General features: G+C 30.6%; 2 protein-coding genes across 2 annotated transcripts; one reads left to right on the top strand and one right to left on the bottom strand.

Annotated features, from left to right (window-relative positions):
* Positions 1-516: 516 nt before the first annotated feature.
* On the top strand, positions 517-1,966 carry LOC100780084 (probable galacturonosyltransferase-like 10). The gene has a single exon (XM_003554110.5). It carries the CDS (start codon positions 654-656, stop codon positions 1,797-1,799), a length of 1,146 nt encoding a protein of 381 aa, XP_003554158.1. The 5' UTR covers positions 517-653; the 3' UTR covers positions 1,800-1,966.
* Positions 1,967-5,348: 3,382 nt separating this feature from the next.
* On the bottom strand, positions 5,349-9,216 carry LOC100778484 (uncharacterized). Its single transcript, XM_003554107.4, has 5 exons — positions 8,694-9,216; positions 7,217-7,487; positions 6,163-6,261; positions 5,778-5,992; positions 5,349-5,537 (listed from the first exon to the last, which is right to left on the bottom strand). Exons 1-5 carry the CDS (start codon positions 9,095-9,097, stop codon positions 5,462-5,464), a joined length of 1,065 nt encoding a protein of 354 aa, XP_003554155.1. The 5' UTR covers positions 9,098-9,216; the 3' UTR covers positions 5,349-5,461.
* Positions 9,217-14,629: the final 5,413 nt, after the last annotated feature.

The raw sequence follows: 14,629 nt of genomic DNA, 5'->3' as shown, positions 1-14,629 counted from the left end.
TAATTAGATACGAATTCAATTTAAAAAAGCATGTAATGTAAATTCAAAGCACGTGGTCACTATATACCTCTGTCTTCAATGTACTATAAACCGAACCAATCTGAGGTTAAATGGATATTTTTCTTTACCTTTTCAATCAATGAATAATTCAAAATATACACACATAAATCATGAAACGGATGAGGAATCAGCTGAAGTGAGATATTTTATCTTAATTAAACATCTAGGATTCAAGTTCTGAACATGTAAATATATTAAATATTCAGAGAAAAAAAAGTTATAGGAATAATAATCTTATTCTGCTCAAATAAAATTATCTTTCATAAAAAATATATCATTTCAAGAAGAAAAAAAACAGAAACACACATACATAGGTATATGCAGTAGAAACACATGAGAAAATTCCTAGAAGAACCACATTAACTTGGTCGCTTGACATCATACCAAACGCGTTAAGTTTATTCACCAAATAAATAAATAAAAATATATCGAACGCGTTGACTCAATTACTATGTTCCATTTATATGCACTTTAGCCTTTTCTCTTGCTTTGTCGAATCCAATTCTCTCTCTCTCTCTTTTCTTGATTCATTTTGTTGTCTCAATTAAACCTTTGTTTTGGTCTGAATTGAAAAGGGTTGTGAATTAATAGTGATGTTTATCTCTAGATCAATTCTCTTTGTGTTTGTGTTCTCAGCTTGCTTGCTTCTATTTCCAGCCAATGGAATTCGATCATTTGCCACAACAAATGGTTATGAAACTGAGGTTGAAGAAGTTGATCCTTTTGTGCAATTCAGAGAGGCCCCAGAATACAGAAACCAGCAAAAGTGCACTCTAATTGACACAACCAATGTTCAATTAGTATGTGATCCTTCACTTGTTCATGTTGCCATGACCATTGATTGGCACTACTTAAGAGGGTCCATTGCTGCAGTGCATTCTGTTGTGAAACACACTTCCTGCCCTCAGAACCTGTTCTTTCATTTCATTGCATCAGATGCAAGATTGGAGAGCAAGGATGTGTTTGAAAGGATTGTTCACACTTCCTTCCCTTCATTGGGATTCAAAGTTTATGTGTTCAGGGAAAGTCTTGTTGGCAATCTCATATCTCCTTCAATTAGGGAGGCACTTGACAACCCTCTTAACTATGCAAGAAGTTACCTTGCTGATTTGCTTGATCAATGCATTGAAAGGGTCATATACTTGGACTCGGATGTTGTAGTAGTTGATGATGTCCAAGAGCTTTGGAAGGTTTCTTTGACAGGGTCAAGGGTCATTGGTGCTCCTGAATATTGTCATACAAACTTCACCAGATACTTCTCCTATGAGTTTTGGTCAAGTGCTGAGTTTTCTGAGGTCTTTCAAGGGAAAAGGCCTTGTTATTTCAACACTGGGGTGATGGTGATGGACTTGGTGAGGTGGAGAGAGGGTGGCTACACAAGGAAGATTGAGAAGTGGATGGAGATTCAAAAGGAGAGAAGGATCTATAAGTTAGGTTCACTCCCTCCCTTTTTGTTGGCTTTTGGCGGTGATGTTGAAGCCATTGAACATAGATGGAACCAACATGGTCTTGGAGGAGATAATGTGAGAAATAGTTGTAGGACTTTGCATCCTGGTCCAGTTAGTTTGTTACATTGGAGTGGTAAAGGGAAACCATGGACTAGGCTTGATGCCAAGATGCCTTGCTCAGTGGACTTTCTTTGGGCACCTTATGATCTCTATATACCCCATCACCATACACATCATCAACACCACCACCATCAGAGAATTGCTATTGGCTCAACACATTCATCATTTTAGGACATAGTTTTATATTGGTTGATTTTGATTCATTTGTTCTGAATATTTTATTTTTTTTGGTATAGACAGAACAATCAAAAGATTTTGTAATGTTTGTTGATACATCTTAATAGTATAGTAACAGAGAATATCATGCGGAACATGCTGATGCACAATTATTGGATAAAGTATGAGTTTAATTTTCATGTTTAAAGATATTTACACTCAAAACCAGTCAGAAATAACCCATAAGACAGATGTTCCTGAGTTGTTGCTTGTGTCATTCTCCAATCATAATTTTACCTTGATAAACCGATGACTTAAGCCCTTACCATGGCGTTACTCTAACATTGAGTTAAAGGGGTTCTATTTGATTCAATTCCTAAATAAGGAACTAGCCAATATGACTAGTACTTTTATTTGTTACTGCATATACTTATTATATAAATGATGTAATAAAAACTTGAATTAAAGGATTATGTAGATTATCAAGATGAAGTATCAATTTTGATTAGAGAAAAACACACAATACTTAAGGAATTGAATTTATGTTTTTCCCTTAACACACTGGTTAACATTTATCTAAATAATATTATAAAAGTCAATAAACTTAAAATGGACATCTGATTAGATGTTACTCAACATATTTTGATTGAATTCTTTTTCTTAGTACATATATTCCACTTAAATTCTAAAACTATTTAACAGAATGAGGTCTAATTTATTGCTTCACTGTTATAGAAGAATATTGAATATACTGTGGATCAATTCCCCTTTTTCTCGTGAAGAAAAGATGCTAGTAGTACTTAGCTGTAAGTCATAGACAGAAGAGAAGAGGGAAAGCCAAAATGAAGAGAAAAGTGCTGGAAGATCAATTATGATTATGCAACATTATGATCCTACAATCAAGTACAGCATGTGATAACATAAAATGTTGGAACAGTGTCTGCCTGGCATATATGTTTGGTTCGTTAAAACAAAGGGCAAAAGGACAATATTAACTAAAGAAAATACACATCACGTGCTACATTTGGAAAATATCAAACTTCTGCGTGCACCTGTGAAGTTAGGAAACCGAAGTATAATATAGGTGATTTTCAATCAGCAATTGAATAAATTCCAAAATGTAATCAGTGTAGAAACTATACAGAAAATGAAAATAAAATAGTCTATGACCTGTAATGTTTATCTCTAATGTCATTAAATTTCAAGATTTTTTAACACGCATTGGTTTGGAAACACATCAATACATTGTTAAAAGTAAACAGAAGAAAACAAAACAAAACAAAAAATTCAGTCAAGAGGGCTTATAGATCACATGTATTTTCTATGATAAGTAATCTTGTTTAAGCTGAGAATGACAATGACAAACTCTTCTTTGGTAGTTGCACATATCTAAAATTCAAACTCAAAATTACGGGTTAAATTGGAATAAAACAGCACTATTGAACCGGCATTCGGTGATGGACAGCTTAAAAATAGAGTGACAAATTTGCAGGAAATCATATGAGCTTGGGACAGCAAGATAGATAGGGAAATCGATTTTGAAGATAGGGAAATCGATTTTGAAGATAGGGATGGTTATGAGTTGTGTCAATTAATGTTACGAATATTATTATGGGCAAAATATAGTTGTGCACTCTTAGGTCCATTATCCTTTATTTGTCTTTTAACAATAATAGATAAATATGAATAATAGTTTAGGGAGATTTTAGAATGAATTTGTTATAATTCTGTTAGAGAAAATTGTGAATATCTCCCTATATATATATATATATATATACACGTCGGTTTGGGACGGATTGTTTTGAAAATATATAAATTTGATGTATTCGGATTAGGTATTAGGTTTAGACGTTTTACATTCAAGACACCATTAAAAATATAGTAAGTAAAAAAGTACTTCATATTTAATTATTATTATTATTATTAAAAGTTATTTGTTAGGCCCCATTAATTGTGTCAAGCGACAGTGCTTAACAACCAGGTCCTTAAAAAAAATGTGCTCCAAACGGTGAGGATCTAAATAGAGACGTGCTTTGCTTTACAAGAAAAAAAGAGATAATGATCTCCAAGGGCAGTGATCAAGAAATTATAACTAAAATAAAATTCATTAAACAAATATTTTTAATATATGTCTACTGTAACTTCTAATTCATTCCAACACAATTTTTAATAAAAATTATATTTATTATTAATTCTTAAGCAATGTTCTAAGAGTATTAATTAAAAAGACAAATTGAGAAATATAATTTTTATAAAATAAAAGTTTAGGTGAATTAATTAAGTCTTAAAAGAATATTAAGGTTAAAAAGAGCTTACGAAAGTATTTATAAAGGGTCTACATACAAAGTTCTCATATTGATAATGAGATTATACTCACGATCTTATAGAATGAGTTTGATTCTTACCAATTCAACTTAATATTTGTTAGTTAATAATTAGAAATGGAATTTCATAAAATCATCATTAAAGATGTATTTGCAAAACTCAAACTTTATATTTTTTAAATAATATTTATTTTAGCAATTGATATGCACTAAGAAACTATTACATCTGACACATAATAATAAAAAGAAAAAAATATAAGTATAATAAATAATAAATAATAAATAATATGATGTAATAAGAAATAAAAAATAGTGATAAATATAGGTGCTAATGGAAGAGTGAAAATATGTTCCTAATCTTTACTCCGAGCAAACAGCTGAAACAACTAACAAATAATGTAAATTTAATCATGAATAAAGTTACAATTTTTGTTTATTTGTGTGAAACTAAGGTATTTTCACGTCACCAATCAAAGACTAATTCTTTAAATTACTAAAATTCATCCCTTTAAAAAGTTAACATTTTTTCATAGATAATTTTTTATATAAACAACTAAAGATCGAACTAAAATAATGTGCTTGGTGAGAAATCTGAGAAATAAAACTCGAAAGAATTATATCAACTGACATGAACCAAACAAGTAATCATAATCATTACGCCGTTGTTGTTGAATACGCATGTAACATGGTACACCCACGCAGGAACACAGACTCGAATTGGAGTATACGTAAATAACCTAATTATTTATTAAATAAACTTATTATATGAAAATTTACAACTTAATATGAAATCAACAGAAACAGTTTTCAAAAATAAAAATGGGAAGAGAGAGGGGACTTTTTTTTCCTTCTTCATGTTTTTAAAAATTGAAAAGAATATAAAACATAAAAAATAAAAATTAATTTCATGTAATTTTTAAAAAAAAATCACTTTTTAAGATAAATATAATTTTTTTATTTAATAAACAATTTATTAATTTCTTTCTTCTCACTTGGAGTTGGATTCAGACCAACGCATTATGTGTAGACACATATGTACAGTTCTTAAAATGATTTAAAGTATCTTGCATAACATCTTGTGTAGAATGAGTATGGTGCTCTATTCACATCCAATCTTGTTTCTAATGTAAGATTATCTTCATTATTCATGAAAGCATAAATATTATATGACAGAGGTATGCTTCAATGCTTGGTATGATGAATCAAGTGAAAGAGTGCCAGAAGCAAGGAGAGCATGTGATTATTTCACACTCAGTTTTTCATTGAACAGAAAAATTTATATGAGAAGGGAGAAGGGAGAAGGGGTGAAAAGAAAAAAGAGGAAGAAAAGAATATACATGCCTATCACCTTCTCTACAATAGTCCAACAACACAGCTCAGATGCAATCTATTTTCCAACCCTCTCAAGTGATGACCCAATAACATACACCTGCCAACAGAAAAGAAAACCTCGATGCGATTAGACACAATAAAGGACTTGTGAACCAATAAGAAAATTTCAATTCAATTACAGTTGAACCAACAAACCGTAAACCAATGTCTTCACTAATTCAATAATTGGTCTGGTTTAAAAAATATAGATGTCTATAATTAATTTTAGGACATGAATCACTCGGTTCTAACCAAACATTTTAGAAGGGCAATTAGAAATAGAATGACATGTACTAACCAGAAAAGCAACTTTGCTAGGTAATCACGAGAAGTGGCTATCGTATTACTAAGCTCATCACCACTGCCCGCGCGATTGTCTACATTTCCTTCCACTGATTGTTCCATAAAACTAGAGCTACCATCATCCACAAAGAATCTTCTCAATATGTTCTGAACAAGTTGGTGAATTATATCCTCCACTTCTAATGATGAAGGCCGGGACAGTTCAGTCACCTGTCAAACAATTTGCACATGAAAAGATTCATAAATTAAAACAAGAAACGGTATCTACATTAATGGAAATGAGCAAGGGAGAGGACAGAAGGACTTTTTGCAATCTAACTTAAAAGCACTACTTTCAATTGCAAGGGAATACAAATTAAATAGCAGCGGCGAGCCATTACCATATTAGGATCCAGAGACCGAAGATATTCCAACAAATTGTTCCATTTTCCCTTGTCATATTCTAATTGCATCATTTCCTGCTTCTGGGCATTCAGTTCCTGAAAACAAAAGGCAAAAGTTTGGAGCTTTCATTCTTTGAGCTTGCCTTTTAAATGATCACAAATGAGTAATAAAACCACTTCTTTTAGGGAACAGACCCCAGAGGGTGAAAGTAAAGTAAATCTTTAGACTACACAACGGGAGTGATGCACTAGTGCTTTCCCTGTTAATTAGATTATGCCATTGTAAGGCACGTTAATTACACTGCATTAAGCATTAAGAAGCTGAAAGGGGCTTTACATTTCATTCTTGCTGAAAGAAATTTCCTTTGTGTCGTTTCCTTTAATAACTTTCAAGGTAGTCGAAGCAAATTTCACTAATTATACTTTAAGGGCATGTTTGGATGGAGGAGTTTGGAGGGTAAGTGAAGGAAGGAGTAACTTTTTCTTCATTTTAAGTAAACAAGCCTTTTATTTGAGAAATTTTCAAAAATGATAAATTATCATCCACTATTCTTTTTTTTTTTTTATAATCTTTTGATTCTTTTCAACTTAAAAATGAAAAATTATGTCTCCCTTCCCCTCTAAAATCCTCCATCAAAAATCTACCCTAGGGAGATAAAATCACAGTTTTGTTTCAGTAGAAGTTAAAAACACATGACTATCAGCATAGACCATACTGAGCCAACTATACTTGGCAGGCACACAAGAAGCAAACATTTTACATGCTCCAATAACAATTCACCCGTTAAGATGAGATCCTTGTTCCAAATTCCAATACACCAACACAATCTAACTTACCCAAGCACAGACATAAGAAGCAACCATTTTACAAGCGCTAAGAATAACACACCCATTAAGCCAAGGTCCCTTTTCTTTTTTCGACAAATACCCAATACAAAAACTCAAAATCCAAACTAAGGAACCTCCTTGCATAACACCCTTATAAATGCAGCTATTCCACAATCATTGTAATGAAAAAATTGAACTAAACAGAAAGAAAAAGAAGGGTTACCTCTGTCACACTTGTCAACTCAGACTGCAACTGCTGAATGTAACTCAGAGCCTGAGGAGGCAAATCTCCAAATTCTTTCAGGTTACCACTGCAGCTGCAACTTTCCAAATCATTAACAACCTCAATTTTCTCATCACCTACTGTTTTTGCTCCATCCTTAACCTCCAAAACCTCTGAACGCGTTTCACAATCTGACCCCTCATCCCTGGAACCTGATATATCCAAGTTCCTTGTCAGAGACATCCTGTACTCCGCATTCCATAGAGTGTACCTAACAAAGAAAAGAAAACAACCCCAAAAGTTCAAACAAAAGAAAAACCTTCAATCTGGCACAGAAACTATTTGGTAATTGCCCCTCCAAAATCACATACATCACCATATTATTCCCTTAAAAAATTGTTCACCAAATTTATCCTTCAAATTTTGATTGTGTCACTACTTTAGACCATGTTTGGATTAACTTCTTCCTTAGCACTTACAGGAGAAGAAAATTAAAAAAAAAAATGAAATGGATCGAGCTTTTCCCATGAGTCAAAATTAATTTATACACTTTAACTTATGTAACAATTCTCTTATCTAACTTCTCCAAAAGTTAAAGTGTGTAACTTGATTTTAACTTTTAGAAAAAAAAAAATTAAGGTCCTATTTGGGTAGACTTCTGCAAGAGCCCTTATAGGATAAGAAAAATAGGAAGGCAAATTGCATTGAGCTTCTTCATAAGCTAAACTCAATACATGAACCTTAGCTTTTAGAGAAGTTAAATGAAAAAAAGTTCTAGTAAAGCTAAGTAGATAAGTTGATTATTATACCTAATGCAAGAAGCTCAATCATTTTACCTTCTTACTGTATTTTGTTCTCCTGTTAGTGCTTATAGAGAAGTTTATATTCCAAACAGAGCCTAACTAATTTTACCTTCTTAATCTCCTCCCCTTCAAGTGCTTCCGGAGAAAACTGTAAACTTGTCTATAAAATTTCTTCTGCTTCAAGTGCTTCTGCACAAGTCAGTAAACTTCTCTACAAGCAAGCACTTGAAAATAAGAAGGTAAAATATGAGTTGAACTCCTCTCTTGTAACCTAAAATCAGTTAATGCAGTAAACTTTTCCAGAAACTCTCTCATCTAACTAATTCGGAATCTGAACTTAGCTTATGAAGTTATGATAGAAGCTCAATTCATTTTATCTTCTTTTTAAATATAATTTTTTTATCGGCAAATGTTATTGTTAGTTATTGTTAGCGGGGGATTTGAACAAGCGAACTCTCTCCCTTCACCACGAGATCAACCTTATATCTTCTTTTTATCTTGTTTTTGTATAATTAGTTATGAGGAGAAGCTTATTCAAATAGAGCCCAAGTATTCTTCATTCAACAGAATTGGTCTCTGGTACCAAATACCAATCAAAACACTACTAATTCAACCACAAAATGAAATCTTCAACAATCAAAAAATTTGGGAGGAGTGTTATATGTAGTTTGTACCCGGTGACGATGGAGGAGAAGAGGAGGCGGTGGAGGGGGTGTTTGGAGACGGTGATGGTGACGGCGAAGTGATCGGAGGGTAGCAATCCGAGCATGGTGGAGATGGTCTGCTTCATGGAGTCTCTGGCGGCGGGGGACACGCCTTTGGAGATGGCGGAGTTGTCGAGGGGCTCGATGCGGCGGAGCATGGCGGCGATCACGGTGAAGCCGCGGTCGAAGTTGCGGGTGGAGACGGCGTCGTCGGAGAGGCAGGAGGGAAGGAAGCCGCCGCGGCGACGCGTGAGGGGGAGGAGAACGGAGGGAGGTGGCGAAGTTGGAAGAGGGGGAGGCTTGGGTGGGAGGAACTGAAAGAGTGACCGGTCGGTGACGCGGGGGTGGATGACGGGGCGAAAGGAGAGTGCCATGGAAATTGGAATGGTGCTGCTGCGGGTGAGGGTGAGGGTGACGAACGGTGAACCCAACTTATTATTTTTTCTATCCGGTTCGGTTCAACGGCTCTAATAACACTGAACCGGATGGATGCTTTGCGCGTCTTTCCAACCACTAACTAATATTTTCACGGCTGTTTTCGGACAAATTAATAAATCCTTATTTTAAGGTTTCATAAACATATGTTTTTTTTTTATAAAAAAGTTTGATAAAAATATACTGTTTTTTTTAGAAATGAAATTAGTAAATCTTTATGAATAGTCATATTTAAATTGTAAAACTTAAAAGTTATTTGAAATTCCACTTAAAATGGGTATATGATATTTTTTAAAAAATATATGATTTATATATTTTTTAATTTTCATTATTCTTCTCTCTTAAATAAAAATATTTTTTTATTGGTACTTCAATAAAAAAAATAGTTGAAGTGTATCAAAATTATTTTTTAAAAACATATTAACATTTAGTTACAATTATTAAATTAAACTTAACAATTTAGATTGCATATTTAATTATAAATCTCATCTTATTTTTATTTTTTTTTATCGAATCAAAGAAAGATACCAAGGGTTACAAAATTTATAACAATTCAAATACTAAATTTAACCAATTCAGCTAGTCCTTCTCATTGTTTAGTTTTTTTTTTTTTTTTTTACGATTTTGAGTTAAACTTAATCCATTTTTTTATGTACAATAATTTGAATTTTAGACTTCATACCAACTATCTAAACTCTGCCATTGAACATATGAACCGATCTTAATGCACTGGCTTAACCCGTCTTATCACACCCAACGGATTATATAAAAAGGATTAAGGTAACTTACTTTAAAAAATGAGTTACAAAATCCAATCAAAATTCTTTTTTTCTCTTTCACATGTTAACCAGTCGAGTCATACTTTCAATTCGTTTTGTCATCTTTCTCTGTGTTTAACATTTTTTTGTCCATCATCAACGATTTTACAATTTTACTTGTGTAGCAGTAATTGGTTAGTGCTTTGATTTAGTTAGTCTTATACTCGAGTAGTTTCATCAGGGAACGTGGAAAAATAATTCACGTGAAATTTATAAAATAGTAATAGAAAAGTTATATTATTAATGAAGTTAATTTTAATGTTAACGATTAAAAAACATATTAAATATATTTTTTTAAGTAATTGTTGTAAAAATAAATATATTATTGTACATTGATGATTTATAATTAAATAATGATATAAAAATATATTTAATGAAATTCATTACTAATTTATTATTTTGATAATATTATTTCTTTTTGTTATATCATTTATTTTTATTTTATATTATGTCCTTTTTATAGAATGGGTTTAAAAAAATTAAGCTTAAATATATCATTTTTCTCTAAATTTTTTTTAAAAAATTATCTTTTTTTAATCGCTCAAACTAAAATGTGTTTTTTTTAATTAAATAGCAAAATACTTCTTTTAGTTCCTTTGGTTGATTTTTGACCATTTGAATGAATAATTTGTGGTGTTTTTTTTTTTACTGCAGAGGAGATTAAAAATTATTATAAAAATTTGAAAAATTAAAAATATAAATTTTAATTTGAAGAATTAAAAATGAAACACCTTTAAATTTAAGGATTAAAAATATATTTTATATTTAAAGCATTACTTATATTTCTACACGTTTATCAGATAATGTTTTGTACCCGACATTTGAGTGAATTACAGATTCCCCCTTGTATTGGTCACTTTGAATTTGAGAAGGAGAATCTGTAGACGTTGCTCTTTCTTGCGTTCCCGGCCTCTCAAACTACACACCATACCAAATCAAAACAAACGGAAGTTCATACAAAATAAAATGTGTGTTTCACCAAAAAAAAGAATGAATCATGCAAGATTTTTTTTTTTTTTTGTGATGGTCATGGATTACTCTCTAGATCAAACACTAATTTTATTCGTAATATATGATTAATGTTTTTACTTGTTTAAAAAAATTTACACATGAATACTCTCATTAAATAAATTATTCACACTAAGCATTAAATAGAAACAAAAAAAAAGTGATATCACTCAAAGATTCTTAATATAAAGTCCACCAAATTTGTTTGTGATGGCTAGTGACCTTTGTAGGTCTAGTCTAAATTTTTCTGACTGGGTTGCAATGTTTTGTAGTATTCAATTCTTTACTAAAATTATTTATTCTCTTAAATTTGAAAGCATAATTTACTCAAAGTAGTTTTCTAATTGAAAAATGAACATAAAATCTTAGTTTTATAGAAATAAATGTATAGAAGAATATTACTCTTTTGTTGATACATATTTGTTTTTAGGTTTAAATATCTTTTTTTTTCTTGTAAATTAGTATTTTTTTTTATTTTTGTCCTTGTAAATCATTTTTTTTTATTTTAGTCCTTACAAAACATGTTTATTTTATTTGTTTTTTTAAAATACTTTAGATAACATTTTTTTACTCTTCAAAACATTAAGGACTATTTAAAGTGTCTTAAGGATGAAAAATAAAACAAATATATTTTGTAAGAATTAAAATAAAAAAAATACAGAAACAAAAATGAGAAAATATATTAAATTACAAGAGCGAAAAATATATTTGAACTTTTAAAACTGATTTTCTTTTTGAAATTAGGTATTGGTTGAGTTAAATTAATATCTTGAGGAGAAGCCAGCGTGCTCCTTATTACATTTTTTTTTTCATAAAGTGTTAGAAAAATTATGAGAGCGGTTTCCAGGGACTCAATTTCTTGATTTGAATATCGACTAAGAAAATTTACTTTCAAAAAATATGTTTTTACACATTTAATATCACTTTTGAGAGCCATTAAAGGAAAATAAACTTCAAAAAAAAAATGAGGAAAGGATAAGTATGATATAACACACACAACTAAAGATAACACAAAACAAGATATATGTTTAACTTCTAGTCGATCAGTCAATAACAAGAGCATGAAAATGGAATCTCAAATTTCAAGGATTCAATCACTGAACCAAAGAGAATGAAATGACAATAAAAGGAAACAAAAAGTACGCATCTAAAGTAGGTCCCGTTTCCAATTCCAAACACCAATAAACTCACTAAGCACTTGAAAGTGGACCATAATCCAAATCTAAGGGTGTGATGTGGCTTAGATTCATTGCTAAGACGACGTGCCGTTCATGATGGTTTATGTTTAACACCACAAATAACATATTTTATTTTTGACTCTTCTCTCAAAATGACCCTCCATGTAATAGTACTAGTGGTGATAATTTCCCACTCCAAATTTGAATTTTTCAAGCAGAACTTGCTACAGTGACTTATTTGACTTATACAACAATTTTCAGCAAAAAGTGAATGATACATAAAAGCAGCTTGCCAAAAGTTTTTTTGGTTTTTCTTTATCTCAAATACTAGTCAATTACACACCAAATATATAAATGGTAAAGACGATAATTAGTTATTGACTAAAAAAAGAATTTTGATCTCTTAATTATCTATTAATTAGTTTGTTTTTTATGTTTAAAATTTTCTATTTTAATGTTTTAAAGTTTATTTATTAAATCAAATTGATCCTTCTATTAATTATCACATTAATATGGTTAATTTAATGACAAGGACAAACTGTGAGCAAATATCACATCAGTAAAAAATAATTGAAGAAAAGATCAATTTGGTCTTACATAGAGACCATAAAATCAAAATAAAACTTTTTAAATTGAAGAGATCAAACTGAAATCTAAAATATAAATAAAAGACTAAAATTTCATTTTAACATGTTATTTAAAACTTAACTTTTATTCTTTAATCAAAAGTAAACTTTTACTTATTTTAAATTTTTAATATTTAGTCATTGACACTAAAGTGAAAGCATGTCACTTGCCTTTCTACCCTTGCCCTTTTGGTTATTTACTACTTACTAAGCATAGCGAGTGGTAGTTAATTCATTAAACTCTGTTAAGAGAGAATAAAATGAAAAAAAAAACTAATTTTAAAAATAAAGAGTTAAATTTACCATATTGGATGCAGTGGATAAGTTTTCAACCTCTTTCTCTGAATTTTTTATTTTTTATATAAACAATTATAAAGTTCATCCCATAATTTGAGAGTGATAATTAAACAACATTATCGCTTCATAAATTTGCATTCTTCGTTTCTTATAATCTATATGTTGTCAATCTCTATCAAACTTTCTTTCTTTTTTTATGTCTCTTTTATATTTATACGGTTCTGCAGCTTGCCATTAGGCCAACCAAAAAGCCACGTTAAACTTTAGTTTTGGCTCATTTCAGTGTTCTAATAATATATGGCATGATGGGACAAAAAGTTCATTAATTAAGTTCATGCATACGTAACCGTTGATAGTTCAGTGTACATGCAGTTAAATACTTATCAAAAAGTTCATCTTAAATAAATGCCAACACAGAGATGATGATGACAAGATGGGTGCATGATTAGAGCGGTGGTTCTAAAATATGAATCTTCTTAAATTAATAAATAAATGAAACCAACATTAATAGTGATGATGGATTTTATTATTTAGCATTTTTCTCAAATAATATGATTAAAAGAAGAAGAAAACACATAAATCATGGAGTATTTTATTACCTGTGGTTCATTTAATCCTCTACAAGACATCTGTGCTAGTGGTTACTTGATTTCATCCTTGGTAGTGCTTTATTTTATAATTTCTTAATGAATCTGTCGTTGATTATATAATTTTAAAACTTTTCACGGTTAATTTCATGTATTTCTAAGCACGGGATTTAGCTTAGAAGACATGGGAGCCCTTGAAATTATTTCTGTTTACAAGGATGATCTTCTGTTAAGCAAGACAAAAAAGACATGATGATGACTCTTCTATAACTTTAATTGGATTAATTTATGATAAAATTATAAGAACTATAGAGAAATAAACAATATGCGGATTTCACAAATATCTTCCTACTTGGGCACGCTGGTGGACATTATATTTGTTTCTTCACCGTAGAATTTGTCATGATTAAAATTAGTATAAGATGGTCTTAGTCTGATTATAACAGGTGGGAAATGAAGTTGATTTGTGGTCAATGAACTGATAATGGCAAATTGGATATGATATACCAAATTCACATAATAAAGTTATTTGATAAACACTGAACACTACAAAATGTGTTTTAGCTGCAAGACATTACATTAGTGTTGATCGTCATATTGATGTAATTCATCATGTCGTTTAGACTGATTTTAAAATGACAATAAAATGAGAATTATTATATTATATAACAAAAACAAAATAAGAATTTTTTTTTAAGATGACATTTGGATTTATATTTTGTAATTCCCAAAAGATTTGAGTGGACAAAAATATTCCTTTCTGAGACATCCTCGTTATGAAATAACTATTTTAAAATAAAATACTTTTTCATATTTCATAATATCTATTATGGAATAGATTTTTAAAGTGTTTATTTTATGAAAAATTATATTTCATAATAGTTATTTTAGAAGAACATTTTATTCCTGAAACCTATTTGGGAATATGAAAAATTATATTACAGAATAACTATTATG

The sequence above is a fragment of the Glycine max genome, chromosome 19, assembly GCF_000004515.6.
Source record: "Glycine max cultivar Williams 82 chromosome 19, Glycine_max_v4.0, whole genome shotgun sequence".
Classification (NCBI taxonomy): domain Eukaryota; kingdom Viridiplantae; phylum Streptophyta; class Magnoliopsida; order Fabales; family Fabaceae; genus Glycine; species Glycine max.
The sequence above is the reverse complement of the archived record's forward strand: the minus strand, read 5'-3'. Positions and strand labels throughout refer to the sequence as shown.

Coding starts and splice junctions, on each gene's coding strand:
- LOC100780084 (XM_003554110.5), top strand. CDS start 654: ATGTTTATCTCTAGATCAATTCTCTTTGTGTTTGTGTTCTCAGCTTGC.
- LOC100778484 (XM_003554107.4), bottom strand. CDS start 9,097: ATGGCACTCTCCTTTCGCCCCGTCATCCACCCCCGCGTCACCGACCGG. Junction 6,262..7,216: donor AGTTGACAAGTGTGACAGAG/GTAACCCTTCTT, acceptor TTTTGTTTTCAG/GAACTGAATGCCCAGAAGCA. Junction 5,993..6,162: donor GGTCTCTGGATCCTAATATG/GTAATGGCTCGC, acceptor ATTGTTTGACAG/GTGACTGAACTGTCCCGGCC.